This window comes from Panicum virgatum, chromosome 9N, assembly GCF_016808335.1.
Source record: "Panicum virgatum strain AP13 chromosome 9N, P.virgatum_v5, whole genome shotgun sequence".
NCBI lineage: Eukaryota > Viridiplantae > Streptophyta > Magnoliopsida > Poales > Poaceae > Panicum > Panicum virgatum.
The window spans coordinates 51,918,809-51,939,323 of NC_053153.1; the positions used below are offsets into that span (position 1 = coordinate 51,918,809).

Consider the following 20,515-nt stretch of genomic DNA (forward strand, 5'->3'; position numbering starts at 1 on the left):
TTTGAGATTCAAAATTTCTAACCTTTATCCAGGAATTAGGTTAGAAGGGTGTCCAGTGAGATATAGACCTGGCATCATTCGTATTCGAATTGAAAGTGACGCCAAATTTATATTCATAAGCTATATCTGTTCAAACCGTGCCTTACGTTCTCACATGAAGGCATTACCATCTACTCCGTAAATAAGAAGTATGTGAGCTATACTGTCACCACTCAAGGCAGCAATTTTCATGATGCTCTTGGGGTGGTAGCTTGTACGATTTGTAGCAAAACATCACTTTTTTTTATGGAAAGCATTCGTTAAATCAAGCTGACCTCAACTCGCCAGCAACCAGTTCAGTTACATGAGGAGGCAACAACTCAAGCCAAATCTTTCAAAAAAAAAACAACTCAAGCCAAAGCATGACACCGGCCGGCATAAACCTCGCCCGGTCGCCCCCAACCCCAGCGAGGTGGAGCGCTACCGCATCCGCATTACAAGCCCAATGCGTGTGCTTAACCTTTACATCAACAAAATTTAATCTTCTTAAGTCTTAACTAGTAGTACAGCAGAACAAGGCTTGTCGAACTAGGAGCTAGCCATAAATGTCACATTCTTAATCCTTGTAAAGTTGTCATGTTCTAGTCAATCACTCCATCAGAACTTTGCTGCATATCGGCATAACAAAAACTAGACGGTTCTACGAGATGATGCTTGGCGATCGTTCAGATTCAGATGGCATAAGAAAATGGGAGATGATTCATCACCATGACAGTATGTTCTATGACGTGTTAACAGCACATTACAGCAGTCATCTGGTCCACGTCAAATGCACATACACAGCAAGATTGCAACAAGTTGATCTCGAGATCTTTGCTGCAGTTTGCTAAAAGCTATCACATGTAGCAATGCAGGAAATGGTTGCTTATAACGGCGAAAAGTATGCAATTGTACAAAAAAGAGAACATTTCATCCGTTCCAAATTATAGGTCATTTTGACAAATCTAGATACATAGCTTTTGCTGCGAAAAGTATGCAATTGTACAAAAAAAAAGAACATTTCATCCGTTCCAAATTATAGGTCATTTTGACAAATCTAGATACATAGCTTTTGTTATGCACCTAGATATACACTTTGTCTAAATATATAGCAAAAATTATGTATCTAGATTTGTCAAAACAACCTACAATTTGAAACAGAGGGAGTAGAATGCAGTACTACTTTGACATGAATAAATGAGATCAGCACAAGTAAACCACAAACTTCCCACTGGTAAAAGAACATGTAAAATGTTCAATCTCTGAATACTGCTACTAATTCGCAATCACCAACACAAAAGCACCAGCATCGTGTGTTAAAACTACAATACCACACTTGTCGAGCAAGTTTGTGGCTCCTGATTTGACACGCCTTCCTTGGCAGTCGCATAAATAAACCCTCCCTCATACTAAGCTAGAAATTTTCATGTCCAGTACCAAGCTTCTGCTTTTTGCGCTTTAAGGAAAGCAAAACCTTTCGTTAACTATACATCTATGGAAGAATTGTGGTCATGTGACAAGATCGTCGACCTCAGAGTTAAACACAAAGCTGGGGAATGTTGTTGTTATGTCCCTGAAATATTGACCAAGCAAAACAGTTAGCAGGTATCTTTGTTGCTTCAATCAAAGTTCATGCAAAACATGAAGCAAGTATTTTAGGCCCTGTTTGGGGGAGCTTAAGCTTCTCCAAAAGCGCTTCCTGGAAAAGCTCCCCTCGCTTCTCCAACTTGGCGCTTCCTGGAAAAGCTCCCTACGCTTGTTTGGCGTTCTTGCTTTTGGCCTTTCAGCTTCTATGGCTGTGGCGGCGCCGGCCGTCGGGACCGGCGCGGAGAGGAGGTGAGGGGCAGATCTGAAGGCCGGAGCGATGGAGGGAGCTTGGGGCGGCGCCGGACATCGACGCCGTGGGAGAGAACTCGGGGCGGCAGGGCCATGGGGGGAGCTCGGGGCGGAGCCGACCGTCGAGGGAGGGAACTCCGGGTGGTGCGGCCATGGGGGGAGCTCCGGGCGGCGCCGACCGTCGAGGGAGGGAGCTCCGGGCGGCGCGGCCATGGGGGGAGCTCCGGGCGGCGCCGACCGTCGAGGGAGGGAGCTCCGGGCGGCGCGGCCATGGGGGGAGCTCCGGGCGGCGCCGACCGTCGAGGGAGGGAGCTCAGGGTGGCGCGGCCATGGGAGAGCTCGGGGCGGTCCCGGCAAGGGGGAGGGGGCCACGCGCGGAGACCGGCAAGGGAAGGACTCAGGGGGCGGCGGGCGGCGAGGGGCCTGGGCGCGGCCAGCGGAGAGGGGCTGAGTGGTCGGCACGAAGGAGAGAAAGGAGGCGGAGGCCAAAAGCTCGAGAAGCACGTCTTGACTAGCTTCTCAGCTTGCAGTGTAAAATGAACTTTTGGAGCTTCTCGTTGGTGGGAGAAGCAACCCCGTTTGGAGCAGCTTCTTGCTTCTGGAGCTTCCCGCAGACGCAGAAGCTGGGAAACGCTCCCCCAAACAGGGCCTTAAGCGGGCCAGTGGTGCTTCCAGTTAAATATAACACAACTATGACGGTACCACCAATTCTCTAAACAAAGAGTATTGAGGCAGAAGAGCTTCAAACGTAAATACGTTGTTTTAGTTTCAGGTGCCAGAAAAACAGCTGCAGATCAAGTAAACATTGAGAACTCCTGTTGGCAATTAAACTGTGCTAGTTAGTGTGATGCTCATGGTATTAACAATCATATTCTGCTGGAAGAGTCATCAATTAAGCTTTAAAGTGATGCAGTCGTAACTTATTTAGGCATGAGGAGATAAAAACTGGCATGCTTCCGAATTTCTATATTCTATCATACTCGTTATAGTTTCCACAAACTGCTTACTTGAGGTATGGCAGAGTCATTATCTTCATCAAGGAAGGATTTCTTGTGACAAAACTCTCCCACTCGGCTCTATCTATTTTCCCATCCTGATTCGCATCAGCATCCGAAAATGTCTGTCATCACCACATAATTCTAATAAGTCTTAACTCCAGTATTGGTCACAACTCAGAAGAACGAACTATATTCTACAATCCAAGAAACTATATAGTTTCTAATGAAATGTTAAAAAAACCTTGTCCAGGATTGTCTCAATGATCTCATCAGATAACCTCATCTCTGATTCCCCTAGAAGAGCAATTAACATCTGCTTAACCTGCACAGGAGGATTACAATACAAGTTTTAGTTAGCCAATAAATGGCAGGAAGCTTTCCTCAGGTTAGCAGTACGTGTCTATACCACTAGTTTATTGATTGCACATAACCAAATATCTTGTTTATGGCTATAAGTTCTCATGTAGAAGTTAACATTAAGAAAAAATGCGCATAAGCATAGATCCAGAAACAGTCCAGCAATTACCTCCTTCCGTTCAATAAACCCTGTACCATCCATATCATATAGCTTGAACGAGACTGTAAGGTAGTTCAAGCTTAGAAAGATAGCACATGAGAAGAAATAAAGTTGAAATAAAAGATAAGAACTTACAATCATTTTTTTCTTCCATTGGTATGTTTGGATGAAATACATTTAGAGCTCGAACAAAATCGCCAAAATCAATGACTCCCCTTTTCTTGACATCGAAGAGGTCAAATATCTGCAAGGCCATTTTCGAGTAAATTTAACCAATGGCAATAGTTCTTGAAAGCACAACACAATAGCGGAACTCAAATGAGAATAAGTCAAGGAAATGCATACCCGATTAGCAAATAGATTTTCCTTCCTCTGATTTTTAAATAATGCTAGCTGGAATTCTTCCTGTACCGTAAAATGATGGCAAAGATTAAACACTCTAGGTTTTTATGTTCACAAATTTAGTTTCCAATGGCATGAAGATTTTAAATCTTTTTTGAAAGAAGATGGCATCAAGATTTCATCTGTTTTTCTGTATCTGTATGAGTGCTTACATGACAGTTCATAAACATTGTATAACATGATGTGCCAAGTAGATCTGGCCATCTGGGATATAAATGCATTACTTCTAATTGTGTGGCACAAAATTGGCTTAGCTGAAATATGAATTACATGGCATGCAAGAGCTTATTTTAACAGATATATCCTTGTTGTAAGTCCATAACCTGGGTGGGTATGGCATCTCACTTTCGGGCTACACCGATAACTTAGGACAAGTTTAGCCTATTCCATGCTCAATTGTAAAACATAATAATAAGTGTGACAATTTCGTGTAACAAAAGTAAAGTTCTTTATTAAGACGTAGTATCATTTTGAGCTGCCTTGTCAGGAAGGTTTTGGAGGAACCACAATTTGTAGAAAAAAATGCATATTGTAATATAAATCTTGGAGGTTTTTCCACTAGTTAGGGGAGGTAACGGATCATGGCCCTAATACTATTCACAATCCAACTTGGCACTTATATAAGATAAGAGCCAGCCCTTCGGTTAGCTAGGCTAAAATTTGAGGCCCTTTACCACCCCTAACAATAGTACATAAAAATAGCATTCCTGCATAAGTTCTGCAGCGGATGACAAAATGTATGATTACAAGGTTCAACTTCTAGTCTCGCAATCAGCAATTAAAGGTAAATAGCTATATGATGTTCATCCGTGCAAACCTGACTATAAGATATGGTATTACACAACATACCTTGTTGATCAGGCCATCATCGATGACCGAACCACTTATGTTCTTGAACAGCTCAAACAGGGCCTCAACTTCACTAACGCTGACTGCATGTAAAAAAAATGCACGGATTTAAGCAAGATCTAGTAAGGGCAATGAAGCAAATCCATAAATCAAAAGGATGATGCGGCATTGAACTCCTGCACAGATATCAAAGATACCCTAGAATTCTACACCGATATATAGGCCGAAACATTTGGTATTTGTAATCCAAGTCCAACAACAGCAATCGTTCAAAAATGAAATCAAAGCTCGAAGAAGAACACGCGAGTGGCTCGCACGCACAGGCAAGTCGGCGAGGGATGGAGGATCGGCGTACTCACAGGCGGTCTGGGAGGCGAGGCGGACGGGATCCTCGTAGCCAGGGTGCTGCCGCTTCGCCGTGGAAGCGAAGCACCCCATCGCTGCGCCGCGACGGGACCGACCGAGAACCCGAACCAACCAACCAGCTCAAATCAGCCAATCTGCTAGGCCCCGCCCCGCGCAACAACACCGCCGCCCGCGGCCCGACTAGAAATGGGCCCCGCAGTGGCAGCTGCCTTCGCCGCAGAGCGGCGGCGAGTGAGAGTTAGGGGTACGAGCGCGGCAGGGCGAGCGGATCTGGGCTGGCGGCGCGGGGTCGGAGGGACGGAGGCTGAGGGGCTTCGAAGGCTCCGGCTGCAGCCTTGGCTTCTTCTGGCGACGAGGAGCGAGACGCCGAGGCGAGGCGAGGCCGGGCGGGCGGGGGAAAGGAGGCGACGCGGCGGCGATTGGTTGGTGGGTGCGGGCAGCGGAACGGGCTAGACAGTGTGGGGCGCGCACCGGTCGCGCCCACGCGTCGGGGCGGAGACGAACCGACCAGGGCGGACGAGGGAGACGGGGACGGGGCAGCTGAACCCTGGCTGGCCCCCGGCGGGCAGGGGCGCGGGCTCCTGCTCTTCCCCGTACCTCTTGCCCCCGTTCGGCCTCGGCCCTCGGGTCAGTTGGCTGTCTCCGCCACGGCGTCGCATGTGCCGCGTCCCTGTCGACGCTTCTTCTACTGGGAAACGGGCCAAAACGTGCGGCGAAAAGGGGTGCCGAGACGAAGCCGCGCGACGGCACGATCGACTCGGGCACGCGACAGCGCTGCGCCCGCGCGGGTCGGCTATTCTCGGACCCGCCCGTCGCTGGCCGCGCCCGGAATAACGGGAACGAGAGGGTGGGCGGTGGCGCACTGGCACGGCACCGGTGCACGTACGCGCCGACCTGGAAGGCCACTCGGCCAGCACACGATGCCGCGGCCGGCGGGGCCGGCGGCGCTGACGGTGTCTTCTCCGCACCCTGGTCGGTTATTCTGGTCGGTCGGTCGCGTCTGGTTAGCTCCAGTCTGGGGACGGAATTCGCGAGACCGTGCGTTATTTGTAGACCATTTTATACCTTTTCTTTTGGGGGAGAATCAGAGGATTCTTGAACTCGAATATTCTGTTCTGGCCACTTTTGATGTCGCATGGAGTAGTGCTACGACTTCTTGACAACGTTATGGGCATCGGCACGATACCGCTTCAAGATTGCTGCTCATGTGCTATCCTACTAGGTGTGACTTGATGCTCTTCTTTAATCTGGGGGTGGATAAGCTCGGCTCGGCTCGCTTCGCCTCGTTATCTTACGACCTCGGCTCGGCTCGTAAACGTAATTAGAAAAAGATGAGCTCGGCTCAGCTCGTTTAAAGCTCGAGCTGGCTCTCGTTCCAGCTCGTGAGCCTATGCCACTCACGATCGCACATGCAATGGAATTAGAACAATGCAATGTTCACACCCAGCGTACATCAGTTCAACAAAATTCTTCAATCTCAGCTCATAGCATCAATCGTAGGAGGAAGAGAAACATGGATTGGACCAAAATTAATGGAGCTGGGACGATGTGCTTAGACGAAGGGGTTGGCAACCTGGCACCCGTGAGTCTGCAATGTGTGATGACGAGATCCCGAGACGCTTGAGCCGGTCCATCTGCTTGTGCAGCAGCATCTCCTACGCCGCCACCATCACGTGCCCTCACCGGCTTCGAAGTCTGCAGGTGCAGGCCGAAGGGCTCGAAGGGGAGCTGGGCACTACCGAGGGGAGCTGGGCATCAAGAGGCTCCCTCCTCCGCTGCTCTCTTTGACTTTGTGGCTCGAGAAATCGATATTGCGCCGCACGCAGGGAACTGAGCAGGAGCGGCGGCGGCGACGGTCGATACTGATCTGACGACGCGAGTTTGGGATGGGCGAATGGAAGGTTCCTACCGAATGGACAAGTTCAGCGTGGGCTTTGTTTGGGCTCCAGCTATTTTGCTCCTCGGTAGTCAACTAGTCATTGGCTTCTGGTCTGTTGTACTTTCTCGGCTCATTAAGTTGCTCGAGCCAACTCGTTATAATTGCCAAGCTAAAAATATACCTCGGCTCGTTAAGAAATATAACGAGCTGGGCCGAGCCGTCCTGAGCTAGTTGGGAATTAAGCGAGCTAACTAGTCGTAAGTTTTTTAGCCCTAATTTGGTCCCACCCAAAAGAGCAAATATAATAAGGTGACATTGACGGTCTAAATAAATTGTCACTTCATATTTATGCTAAATTGGAGGGAGAGACACAGAGAAAGAAGAGAAACAGGCTACAAGCAGTTTATTGCTTTCAAGCGGCTGTAACACGTAGCTCAATAAACTAGATAAGAGATGAATCATATATTAATGGTGCAACCCACATATATAGCTAACTATTACATTGGTTGTCTATTAGATTGGTTTAGGATGATATGCAATGAGATATACTTCACCTGCAAAGGCTGCTGTTTGGTTGCTCTTAGCTTTGGCTGCCATAGGTTTTATGTAGATTTTCTCGCCATGACTTAGAGCAACTATTATAACAAGTTGTAAGGAGGCAAAATGCTGAGGTGGAGAAGAGAGAAGAGGAGAGAGAGGAGAAGCGGGCCGCAAACTTGTAGCCGGTTTCAACACAAGAACTAAGAAATGGTGTGAGCGTGAAAGGATCGAGGCCCAAAAAAGATTGAATTGGGACTTTTTTAAATTCTTTCGAGTCCTTAATAGACTAGTGTTGTCCAATCTACAAAGGTTGATCCTATCAACTAGAGCACACTAGCATCATCAATCTAGGTAGGATAACACACTAACATGTTCATTTTTCTTAGAGAGGATCACACTAATAAATATGCAACTTAGTCAATAGAAACAAACTAGCATGATAACTTCTAGGCAAGAGCAATCAAGCAAGAGACTTAACAAATACAAGAGATATAAAATACTAGTAAAGTAAATGAGAGGTACACGGGACAACCGGATTTTTTCCCGTGGTATCGATGAGTTGACGCTCCTCCCTAATCTATGTTGGAGCACCCACTAAGAGTATCGCTCTCTTGCATCACTAAGAAGCAAGTCTTCACTAAGAATGCTCTTTCTCCATCTCCGGAATGGTGAGCTTCACACCATGTACAATCTCCTTCTCTTGGGGCTCCCACAATCTCCAAGAGCTCACCAAGAATCACCCGATCACAAAGATCGTCTAGGTGTCGTCAAACACCAAGAGTAACAAGCTCTCAAGGCTTCACTTGACCCTCACTGAAATGACCCTAAGCACTAGCTGAAAGCATCTAGGCCCCTAATTTGAGTTTTGGTAATTAATGACAACGGTTTATGGATTAACGATTTCATTTGAGATAATGAGTATAGGTTGATCCACGGATGAAAGAGATTTGGTTGTGAACGTGTGGAGTTTTGGAGATGATGAACAAAGTTCGGGCTCAAGGCAAAGGTATAAAATAGGGGTTTTGTATTTTACCGGTCACAAGGTGTTTAGTGGATGAAAAGTGACCGGATTTGTTGGATAGATAGCCGTACTATCAAGAGGGGTCGAGTACTCGTGCTTGACGGGTCTTTAGTGCCATTTTGCTCAAAATGTCTAGGTGCATGCATGAGGGCTAACGACGTTTTGAAAAGATTTGAAAAAGATCATGTTTGAGAGCTGACTGCACAAGCGCGGACAGTCCGCTCCCTGGAGCGTGGACGGTCCGCACACGTACCAGAGAGCATGTTTGGCTCTTTCAACCGCCGAAGCGGAATATATTTCGGCCGGAAGTTGTTGTGCACAATTGTTGTGGATGAAGCAAACTCTTCTTGACTATGGTGTGAAATTTGGTGAAATTCTCTTGTTGTGTGATAATGAAAGTGCCGTGAAGATTGCTACTAATCCGGTTCAACATTCAAGAACCAAACATATTGATATCCGCCATCATTTTCTTATAGATCATGTAAACAAAGGTGATATCAAAATTGATGGAATTGGTACGGATAATCAATTAGCCGATATATTTACCAAGCCATTGGATGAATCTCGGTTTTGCAAGTTGAGAAATGAGTTAAATATCATTGACTTCTCAAATGTGGCTTGAAAACTAGCACATGTGGCATATGGTTCTTTCATGCATTCTTTGTTTTATTTTTCTGAATTTTTGAGGCATTTTTGAGCCATTTATGAGTTTTCATGATTTTACTCGATTTATTTTTGAATTCTTGTTGTAACTTGCTCATATGAGTCTTTGGAAGGTTTTCATGCAAGATTTGAGATTTTTAGATTTTTATATGAGCAATGATCACAAATTAAAGTTGGAATTGAAAAAGTTGGCAAAATTCTGTGTTGTCTGAAATTTGGTACAGCGGACGGTCCGCGGGTAATGGGCGGACAATCCGCCGTTCATGAGACTTGTTCACCAGAGGCTCTGCAGAGAAGTTTTCAACTGCAAAATTACACTGCGGACGGTCCGCCAAAGGACCGCGGACGGTCTGCTTATCATCGGTTCATCCGGCAAGCTTTGGATACACCGGTGGTTTGCTACTGAGCAAGGCGCGGACGGTCCAGCATAGGTCTGCGGACAGTCCGCCTGTGTTGGGAAGAATTTACCAGAGACAGTTTCAGTCGGGTGTCAGTGTGAAAATTTTCATAGGCGGACGGTCCGCCTGGATATCGCGGACAGTCCGTGACTGGACAGAATGGTGGGGTCGGCCTGACTTGGCTTATATTTGGATGTCGCTTTCTCTCCCTCCACCAAACTGACCACAACCCTCCATAGCTCTCTCTTTTTCTCTCTCAAGCACGTGGGGGAGACTTCAAGGTCAAGGATTTTTGGCGTGGTTCTCGGACGGTCCGAGTACATCCCCGGACTCTTCTCAAGATTCTACATCATGTCCTCTCGGTATTTTGACGAATCTCTAACTCTTGTTCTTGGATTTCTTCATTGGAAAGAGTTAGGGTTAGGTGCTCCGATCTGTTTTTTGACCATGGATTCTTGAAAATACTTGGGGGATCTTGTTCCTAGTGATGATGAGATGCTATGGTTAAAATTTGGTTGGTGGATTTGAATCAAAACTCAAATTGTGGGTGAATTAAAGTTGGGGGCGATTCTTGTGTTCCTGCGCAGAACAGATGGGTCGCGGACGGTCCGCCTGCTGACCGCGGATGATCCGCCATTGCGTTTCAGTAAACCGTGGACAGTCCGCGTTCAGAAGCGCGAATGTTTGATCATGAATTTTGAGGAGTCTCCTTTCACATTTCCTATGAGACTTAACTTGAAAATAATAAAAACACACGCTAGTTGCAAAATGGTTGTCATTAATCACCGAAATTTACCGATTGCATCTATGGACCCAGATGCGCTTCAGAGCGAGACAAGCGGGATCTTATATTAATAGTGAAAGATTAACTACTATATAAGTAGGTTGAGAGATAGGCTGCAAGAATTTTTACAACCAACAGCTGGCCGAATTATTAACCTTGCTACGAGACTTCAACTTTTGTGCCACACCTCACCCGCTGGGTCCGCAACATGGTAGGATGCAGCTTGTGTCCAAACACACTCTTAAATCAGTCATAATTTATTTCACAATTATTAAAATTAAGAAATTGGTAACTATGCTAGATGTATTTTATAGGATGAAACTCCTCACTCATCTTTTGATGCAATGATACTTTCAAGTTAGCAAAATTGATAATTCAACATATTTTTTTAATCCTCGCATAAAACCGTGACGAAACTTCCATCGAGACTAAGCTTAATATCAATCCAGCATTCGTCAAATATAAGATCAGGGCCGGCCAGATTATTATACTACAATCATTGCTCCTGCACGTGATTGTGATTGATTGATATCCGATTTGTCACAAACTTTTTTTTATTTGTCTCAAGTCGCATGATATACCGTGCGCGTCATTGCCCACGCTTCTAAATAACGAAAACCGACTACGGGAACGGTCCGGTTGGAACGACCATGGCCCTGTTCAGTTTCCAAAATTTTTTGCACAGTATCCGTCACATCCAATTTTCGGACACATATATAGTATGTATTAAATACAGTTGAAAAATAACTAATTACACAATCTAACTAATTAGTACGACCTGAATCTTTTAAATCTAATTAATCCATAATTGGATATTATTTGTCAAGTAACAATAAAATGTGCTACAATGCTAAAATCCGAACTTTTTCACCAACTAAACACACCCATGGGGACCATATGTTGTTTGTGCTCGCTTTTCAGCCGCCACGTATGAGACAATGACCATCACAATTCAGTTTTAATTTAATTAGTGGACGAAGTACTGGCTTGCCGCAAATGGTGTTGGACGAACGATGGATTGGGGCTTCAAGAGCAATAGAGCATAATAATGTTGGATCACAGATAGCTTAACTTTTTGTGAATCTGTGGAGCAGCTAAAGATACCCAGATCTGAATTGATGGGTTGCTTTTCTGAAATAGTGGGGCTTAGTGCCTTAGTACTACTTGGAGGGGTTTAAAGTTTGCTATGACATTCTAATTTGGGAGCTTATCTTTGTGCTCGGCAAGCGCCATCAAGAAAGAACAGTTGGCAACGAGTAGGAAGAGCATCGGGTTTCCTTGTCCAAGTGTCCAGTTGTAAGTTTGACATTGGCAAAATAGTCAAAATGATTCATAAACTCTTGCTAAAGGGTCAATTTTGTTTCTGTACTTTCGTTTAGACCAATTTGATCCTCCAACTATTAAACTTGGGATCAGTTACATCCTTCATCCAAATTGATGTTACTAACACAGTTAAAGCAGCTGACGCCCATTAGGAAAAGACTCAATTGCCCTTCTGTTCCTGCATTCCTCTTCCGCCCCTTCTTCCAGCGTCAAAAAAAAGAAAAAAACGGCAGCATACCCGTCCGCTGCCTTATCTGCTAATTCACCTATGCAGATGAGGGGCTGCAGCCTGGAGGGGGGGGGGTCTATTTTGCCTTTGACATTTATGCCGAACCAAATATTCGGCATGCTACAGTTATTACGCGAGGGTCCATTTTTATGTCATAAACTGATAAACGTCAAATATGTCCTGTCATACTTTTTCCTATCTCGCCACATCTCTTTTCCACCTGCCGGTCACAACTCTCTTTCTTCAATGACCGTGTTTGGATCTAAGGTCTAGAACTATTTGGGTTAGAATTAATTATCTCAACCAAATAGCCCTCCAATAAAATAGTCATTGACATGTTTGGATCCAAGAGCTATTTAGCCTTTGAAACAAATTTTTCCAATCACTGGAGCACTATTACATCTCTTGCTATGGTGGGCCCCACCTCAAATAGACAATCACCCCTTGAGTTGGATAGTTTTTTGAGGTAGTCTATTTACAAATAGCCAAGAATTAACCCTCATGTTTGGAGATTTTGAGCTATTTTGAATTATTTTAAACTAAAAATATGTTTTTTTAAACGATATGGGCAAGTCAAAAGCTTTACTGAGAAACAAACCTCAACAAATGGAGCCCGTACTAGGCCATAAATTCAGTCCGTGCAATTGCAGCAATGCAAGTAAACTGGGCCTGCACGCGTCTCCGTTGCACGGCCCCGAGCCTATTCCACGAGCCTGTTCGGCTGGTTTAGATTTGGTTTGGCTTGGTTTGGTTTATTACGGCTTATTTCCTTTCATGCAATAATATTTAATCTACCAATCAAATACTATTTATTCTACTAGCCGAACAGGCTCCACGTCGCATTCAGAAGGGACGCGCCACCTAATTAGCAGCCCCCCTAAAAAAACAAATTAGCAGCCATCGGGCTTGCCGGCCGCCGAGCCGGGTCCTTCAAACAGCGACGCCACTCCGGGCTGTAGGGTCGAGATGGCGGACTAGAGGGGGGGTGAATAGTCCTTTCTAAAAACTAATTACGCCGGCTAACCGAAACTTATGCGGAATTGAAACTATTCGCTTAGCCAAGACTTCACCCCTCTAACTATGACTCTAAGGCACCTCCAAAAAGATCCTACACAAAGCAAATGGAGTGCCAAGCTAGTAAGAGCTCTCCTAATAATTCTAATGACAAGTCATACAAGGCTAAGCACTAGTACTATACAAACCGGGGGGGTTCCTACACAATTCTAATGAGCAAAAGCACAAAGCCAAAACCTAAGCTCACTAGATGCTTCAAAGACAAGGATACACAATCCAAATCCAAGAGCTCAACTTGCTTAACAACACAATCTAAGCAAGAGCAACTAATTAAGCTACACAAACTAACTAGTTACATTAGAATCTCTATTTCTAGCTACACAAGCAAGAAGATGATTTGCAAGCTACACAAGCTAACTAATCACTAGAGAGCAACTACACAAGCACAAGATATATATGAATGTAAATACAATGCTTGTGATTTGGAGAATGCAAACCACCGAGAAGAGTAGACAAAGTTGACATGGTGATTTTTATCCCGAGGTTCACTTGGTTACCACCAAGCTAATCCCCGTTGAGACAAGCTCCAAGGTTGCCGCCGATCCTCTTGCTAGTGGTGACTCTCAAGTCACACTCTCCCACGTGGAGTGCTCACACCGAGCTCTAGCACATGATCCGGCCGAACCACTTGTTGCTCTTCACGTCTCGCTCAACTAGAGTTGCTCTTCGCGGCTCCCGCGGGGTGAGCACAATACCCCTCACAATCTCTTCTCCGGAGCACCGCACAATCTTCTTGCGGGCTTCAACGGAGCCTCTTGCCTCCAAGCCGTCTAGGAGGTGGCAACCTCCAAGAGTAACAATCACACCGGCTTGCAACACGATCACCTAGTGCCACTCGATGCAATCTCTCAAAGCAATCGCATTAGAATCGCTCTCTCACTCGATCGGATGATTACTATCAAGTTAGAGTGAGTAGAGGGCTCTCAAGCACTCTCACACATGGACACTAAATCCCCAAGGTGCTAAAAAAAACCCCAAATGGCCGGCCACACCCTCTATTTATAGAGGGAGGCCCCAAACTAGTCGTTACACTCAAAACCCGTGAAAACAGAGTTTTCGCGGACTGTCCGCCTCACAAAAACCGGACTGTCCGCCATTCAAAACCAACGGCTAGAACAGCAATGATTATGTGTCAGAGTCGACCGTTAGAGCCCCGAGCGGACTGTCCGTGCCCTTGGGGCGGACTGTCCGCGGTTCAAAACTTCGAACCAACCGATTTGCAAACGTCTCTGACTAAATCTGTAAGTTACCGGCGGACTGTCCGCTCCCCAGGGGCGGACTGTCCGCTCCCCAGGGGCGGACTGTCCGCAGTTCAAAAGGTGAGCACACACAGAAACCGCAGTGTTTCTATCCCAGAAATTTCAGTAGGAGGCGGACTGTCCGCCCCCAAGGACCGGACGGTCCGCAGGTCATTTTGGGCACCCAAGACAGAACAACCAAGTTTCTGCGCCCGTTTCAGCTTTTAAAGGCGGACCGTCCGCCCCCATGGACCGGACGGTCCGCAGGTCATTTTGGACCACCCACAGAGCCAAAAACGGTTCTGTTTGAGCTCAACCGAGATAACGGCGGACCGTCCGCCCCTCAAGGGCGGACCGTCCGCAGGTCTATTTCTAACAGAAATGAACCTCGGTAAAACGGCCATAACTCTTAACTCCGATGTCCAAATTAGGTGATCTTGGACTCTATGGAAAGCTAATTCATAGGGCTACACAACCCAACTGAATACTTGATCCAAACCACAATAGATCAAAGCAGTATTCCACTCCAAGAGACCACCTAATTTCCGGAGAACACCGAAAAACCTTTCTTGCTTCCCAAAGTTGATCAACATCAACTCCAACTCTTTCTCCTTTGCAAATGTGCCAACACCACCACGTGAACAACACCATGTGCATGTGTGTTAGCATTTCACAATCATTTTCAAAGGATTTTCACTTGATCTCACCACGCCACTCGATCCTAGCAACATCGCAATGTTAGATCGCTCAAGTGGCACTAGATGACCGATATGCAAACAAGTTTGCCCTCTTGATAGTACGGCCATCTATCCTAAATCCGGTCATGCACTTCTCTACAAAACCTTTGACCGGTGAAATGAAATGCCCTACAAGTCATACCTTTGCCTTGCACATTTCATTTCATCTTCCCAAATGTTGATGCCACACAAGCACCAAACTCCATCAAGCCTTTTGATCATCATCATGAGTCAATACTTGGCTTGATCTTTCTTAAATGATATGATCCACTCCATATCATCACATGACCTCTTTGGTCCATCGATCTTGACCTTGCTCGCTCTTCACCGTTGCCTCGGTCCATCGGCGCCAAATCTTGCCCAAACTTCACCGCCTCGCGGTCCCTCGCTTCAAGGCCTTGACTTGCCCTTCTCCATTGCAACCGGTCCATCAAGCAAAGCCTTGTCTTGATCTTCTCCACTTTGGTCACATAACTCCATGTCATGTCTCATATGCAATGAGCTCCTCGATCACACTATATGAGCATAGCATCAACACTTAGTCATTTCTCCTCCATGGCACATGTTGCTCATACTAGTGTCTTTGTGTGGACTAATCTCCTGTGTATCTCAACATAAACACTTATTAGTCCACATAAGTTGTCACTCAATTACCAAAACCAAACAAGGGCCTTTCACGGGCCCACGTCCGGCCTCAAAAGAACACCGCTGCTGTATCATCATCCACCTGTTGAGCATCCGGGCGACCGCCTCGCCGCGTTGCTCCAAGCCGTCGCGTCGCTTGGCCTCCAAGTCCAACATCCCCTTCTACCGGGACCTGCTGGAGGTAACGCGCGTTACTGGGATCCGACCCATCGCAGAAGCGCCGCGCACATCCTGTTTTTTTATCGTGGGCCTTCCTTCCGTCAATTTCGGCCCGTGTGACCCCGATCCGGCCCGTCACGTCACAGAAGCACGGGGTGAGCTGGGCTGCAGGGGAGCTAGGCCGCGAGGGGGAGCTGGTCTGATACTTCTTGGGCCGCCGCTCCCTCCATAACTAAAATAAATTGTTCCACTGGAAAAAAAAGTTCCAACAAATTGTTATGTCGGAACAAAATGTTTCGTTGGAAGAAAAAAAAGTTCAATCAAAACAAAAAATAAAAAAAATTCGGTTGAATCTAATCTTACGCTTGAAAACAAAAAATGATCCACTTGAACAAATGTTTCGTTGGAAAAAAATAAAAAATGTTTTGTTGGAACTTACAGAAAAAAAGAAAAAATCACAAATTGGGCTGCGGACCGTTAGTGGGCCGCCTCTGCGAGCCATCAGTGGGCCGCGACGGGGCACAAAAAGCGTTCGTGGGCCGCGCGCGGGGCTTGTGCGACGCGCGGGCTCCCACCCGCGCGCGCGACCCCGAACATCGTCGCTTCTGCCTTCTTCACTTCGTCGCTTTCGCGTCGACGCCGCGACTGCGACCGAGGAATTCTCTATTCGATGGGTTTGGTTAGAGTTCGCGAGCTTCCAATTGGGGGTTTGGTCGCTTCGCTTGGTTCTTCTCCGGGAGATTCCTTTGCTCTGGAGTCGCCATTTCCGGGAGGTCCTGGTCAGGTGTGTCTGCTGCAGCCGTTTGATTTTGAAGGTCCTTGGTCCTTGGAAAATGGAGGAGAGGTACGAGGCGCTCAAGGAGCTGGGCGCCGGTAACTTCGGGGTAGCGAGGCTGGTCAGGGACAAGCGGACCAAGGAGCTCGTAGCCGTCAAGTACATCGAGAGGGGCAAAAAGGTACGCAGCAGTCTCGCGGGCTTTGGGCTTTCGTTTCCCGTTCGTGCTTGATTTTGGGGATTGGCGCTTCGGAATTAGGATTGGTAGGGTGTTGGAGGGTCGTTTCGTGGTGAGAAAAGAGGTCTTTCACTCTCGAAACTGCCTCCGACCTGAGGATTTTTTTTTTAAGTTTGTGTGGTGTTTCTTTGATAGTGTTTTGAGCTGTGTATCTGTGCAGATTGATGAGAATGTGCAGAGGGAGATCATCAATCACCAGTCACTCCGGCACCCTAACATCGTACGGTTCAAGGAGGTAATTCAGCAAAAAAAAAAGAACTCATCGATTGATTGATTATCTGTATTTGTTGATTTTGTCCAATTGATGACGTTTGATGGTTATGAAGTCTGAACCGAGAATAAGTATGTCCACAAAGTAGAACTGGTACTCTTTTTGGGAGATAAATTCAAGAACAGCGAGTCATTTTTGGCTTTTCGCATCTACCCTATGCTTAGTCGAACTGCACACAGCCTCAAACTATATCAACTGATAGTTGTCAGTGTTATTTCAGAGGCATCCTGTTTATTCTGAAGTATGAGCCTAGCTTAATTGTTTTCAAACATTGAGCTATTTTATCATCTTAGGACCACATTGCATCACAAGCTCATAGTTTGTTCTGCGAATCAATCAATACCAGGTTTGTTTAACACCCACACATCTCGCCATAGTAATGGAATATGCTGCTGGTGGAGAGCTCTTCGAGAAAATCTGCTCTGCAGGGCGATTCAGTGAAGATGAGGTTCCTTTTGGCCCTAATTGTCCTATCCTGAGCTTATGTTCCTCGCCCCAAACGGCAAACCATGTCTGACTAATATTATGTGTTTCCTATGTTGTTAATGTCAATAGTCCAGGTATTTCTTTCAGCAGCTAATATCAGGGGTCAGCTACTGTCATTCCATGGTATGGTTTTGCTTCAAACAATCTACAAAGTTCATAAATAGCACTCACAGCAGCGCACAAGAGTTGATGAACTACAAACGTGGATGCAGGAAATTTGCCACCGTGATCTTAAACTTGAGAACACCCTCCTTGATGGGAGTCCAACACCTCGTGTGAAAATTTGTGACTTTGGTTACTCAAAGGTGCTATATATGGATATTGCACTGGCTCTGTTCTGCATCTTAACTTTACCTATAACTGACTTCTCTTGTGTCGTTGAATCAGTTATAAACTTCGCTTGTGTGCTTTTCAGTCTGCCTTGCTGCATTCAAAACCAAAATCAACAGTTGGCACTCCAGCTTACATAGCGCCTGAGGTTCTTTCAAGAAAAGAGTATGATGGCAAGGTGAATGACAACCGCAAGCTCTCCACCATATTATGTGTATTGATTATTCCACTATCTACAGAAAATTCTGGATTCTTTTTCTTACCTTCAGTTTTCATATCCATATGAGCTAAAGGAGGTTGGTTAGTTTAGTACCTTCAGTTTTCATATCTATATTTTGGTTGAGGACTTGAATTTCGAATCCTTCACAGAATATTGTTTTGTCACTGGAAGCAAGCAGAGCAGCTATGCAGCTCTGAAAATACATGGACAGTATTCTTTTTCTAATGTTGAGTGACCACAGTAATATAGCATTTAGGTACTAATTATTCATTGGGTCACTACCACTTAAAATGCTTACATTGAAGACAAGAAGGGATATGAAGTTGTTTTGTGCTTCCATGAGCGTTTAGACTTCTGAACTTTCTGAAACATTACATAAAACCTTTCAACTCTGCATGTTGTTACAAAACTCCTTCAATTCATCCAGGTAGCAGATGTTTGGTCCTGCGGCGTGACACTGTATGTAATGCTCGTGGGATCATATCCATTTGAAGATCCCGAGGATCCAAGGAACTTCCGCAAGACAATCAGCGTAATCATCTCATTCATCTCCTTTTCCCTTCTGATGGTCATCACAGCTTGCTTCAATTGTTTTGTTTGGTGAATCTGAAAGCATGGAACTCTGAAAGCGATGCAAAATGTGCACGTTGTGCCTGACAGAGAATTCTTGGCGTGCAATACTCCATCCCGGATTATGTGAGAGTGTCTTCAGACTGCAGACGCCTTCTGTCTCAAATTTTCGTCTCCGATCCTTCAAAGGTACTTCCACTTTCTGTGTTCAGGAAAGCCAAGTTACCCTCAGATTGTTCCGAGAGGTACGTGAGACGGACTGACGAAGTGAATCCTTCTGAAACTCTTGTCTTGCTGAAGAGGATCACGATCCCGGAGATAAAGAAGCACCCGTGGTTCCTGAAGAACCTGCCACAGGAGATCTCGGAGAGGGAGAAGGCCAACTACAAGGACACGGAGCCCGCCGAGCTGGCGCAGGCCGTGGACGAGATCATGCGGATCGTCCAGGAGGCCAAGACCCCCGGCGACATGTCCAAGGTGGTGGACCCGGCGCTGCTCGCCGAGATGGCCGCGCTGGAGAGCGACGAGGAAGAGGCCGACGCCGAGGACACCTACTGATCAGTGATCAGTGATCAGCTCTTCCATGCAGCTCATCAGGGACGGAGCTTCGTGCTGCAGAGACACCATATGGCCGGGCATGATCGAGGAACGGGGATACGGTGCCGCTGGCGCTGTACCTAACCAACAATAAGGAATGTTGAGTGTGCGTGTGATAAGGAATGTTGCATTGTTACTCTGTGTAGCAGCTGTATAATTGTACATTGCATGGCACGGGATGATTAACTAGGGTGCAGTGGTAAATAAAATAAAAAAAAGTTGGGTTTGTGTACGGTACGTGCCGAGCGCTGACGGGCGGTCTAGCTGGGGCCATGCTAATTTACAGTCAACTGTACGGGAGGCGTCCGTACGGTCGATTTTCCGACAACATTTTTTTCCCATTTTTAGAAACTTTTTTGTCGTTTTCTGAGAAAAATAAATTCAGACATTTTTTTATGAGTCAAAAAAATTTTCAAGTGAAAATTTGGTGGGTAGAAAAAATTTCAAGAAACAAATTGGTGAGATAAAAAAATTTCACGAGAAAAATTTTGACAGAGAGAAATTTATCAAATGGAAGAAACAAAAAATGTACATCCAAATAAAAAAACTCGGCTAATATTTTTTTTTTAAAAAAATTGTATGAAAAAAAAACAAACCGGCGGCGGCGCATCCTCCCCGTCGCCGGCTCGCGGCGCCTCCCGCCGTGCCGCTTCCCAGCGCCGCCGCCGCTCGCCCTGGGGGGCGGAGCTCCCCAGAGCCGCCACCGCGCCGCTCGCCTGGGGGGCGGAGCTCCCCCAGCGCCGCCGGCCCCAGCGCTCGCTGGATCTAGAGAAGAGAAGACTCGCTGGGGGGCGGAGCTCCAGCGCCGCAGGGGCGCCCGTCGTCGCCGCCGCACCTCCCTGCCGCGTTGCTCCCTTGAGATCGGAGCCCGGCGTCGGGCCGCTCGCCCTGGGGTCGGATCTAGGGAAGAACGAGAAAGTGAGGGGAAACAGAGAGAGAGAGGAGGGCTGGGGACTGGAGTCACGTGGGTGGGCTCAGAAAATTGACCGTGAGTTTCCTTCGCTACGGTCACCCGTGAAACCAGTATTGCGGTCTAGCTGCCCGCCGTCGTTTAAGTTTTGCACGATATTTTGGCAAAACGTGTACGAATCTCAAAGCAACCCTTGCGCCCCTTTGTGCAGTGCGAAAATCTCCAACCCCAACCTGCCTAAAAATTGAAGTGCCAGCGAAAGCGAAATGGTAAAAACCCTACAAACTACCGAGAAGCCGCCGGTGCTCCAGACTTCCAGAATCCAGATCCAATGGTCCATAATCCTTGTGCTGCTGTGCCCTCTGCCCCGCCCACGCGCCGCCACGTGACGCGTTCCATGCAAAGCGTTTCGCGGCAACAGACTTCGCCGCGCCCGCCTCTC

General features: G+C 46.6%; 2 protein-coding genes across 2 annotated transcripts; one reads left to right on the forward strand and one right to left on the reverse strand.

Moving 5' to 3' along the window:
• Positions 1–1,213: 1,213 nt before the first annotated feature.
• On the reverse strand, positions 1,214–5,589 carry LOC120688146 (calcineurin B-like protein 1). The gene is made up of 8 exons (XM_039970320.1): positions 4,980–5,589; positions 4,621–4,703; positions 3,715–3,774; positions 3,505–3,613; positions 3,379–3,431; positions 3,094–3,174; positions 2,862–2,974; positions 1,214–1,591 (listed from the first exon to the last, which is right to left on the reverse strand). The coding sequence occupies exons 1-8, from the start codon at positions 5,056–5,058 to the stop codon at positions 1,528–1,530; spliced, it is 642 nt and encodes a 213-aa protein (XP_039826254.1). The 5' UTR covers positions 5,059–5,589; the 3' UTR covers positions 1,214–1,527.
• Positions 5,590–16,316: 10,727 nt separating this feature from the next.
• On the forward strand, positions 16,317–19,400 carry LOC120688147 (serine/threonine-protein kinase SAPK3). Its single transcript, XM_039970321.1, has 9 exons — positions 16,317–16,632; positions 16,850–16,924; positions 17,307–17,408; positions 17,516–17,569; positions 17,659–17,751; positions 17,862–17,954; positions 18,424–18,528; positions 18,657–18,755; positions 18,867–19,400. The coding sequence occupies exons 1-9, from the start codon at positions 16,510–16,512 to the stop codon at positions 19,122–19,124; spliced, it is 1,002 nt and encodes a 333-aa protein (XP_039826255.1). The 5' UTR covers positions 16,317–16,509; the 3' UTR covers positions 19,125–19,400.
• Positions 19,401–20,515: the final 1,115 nt, after the last annotated feature.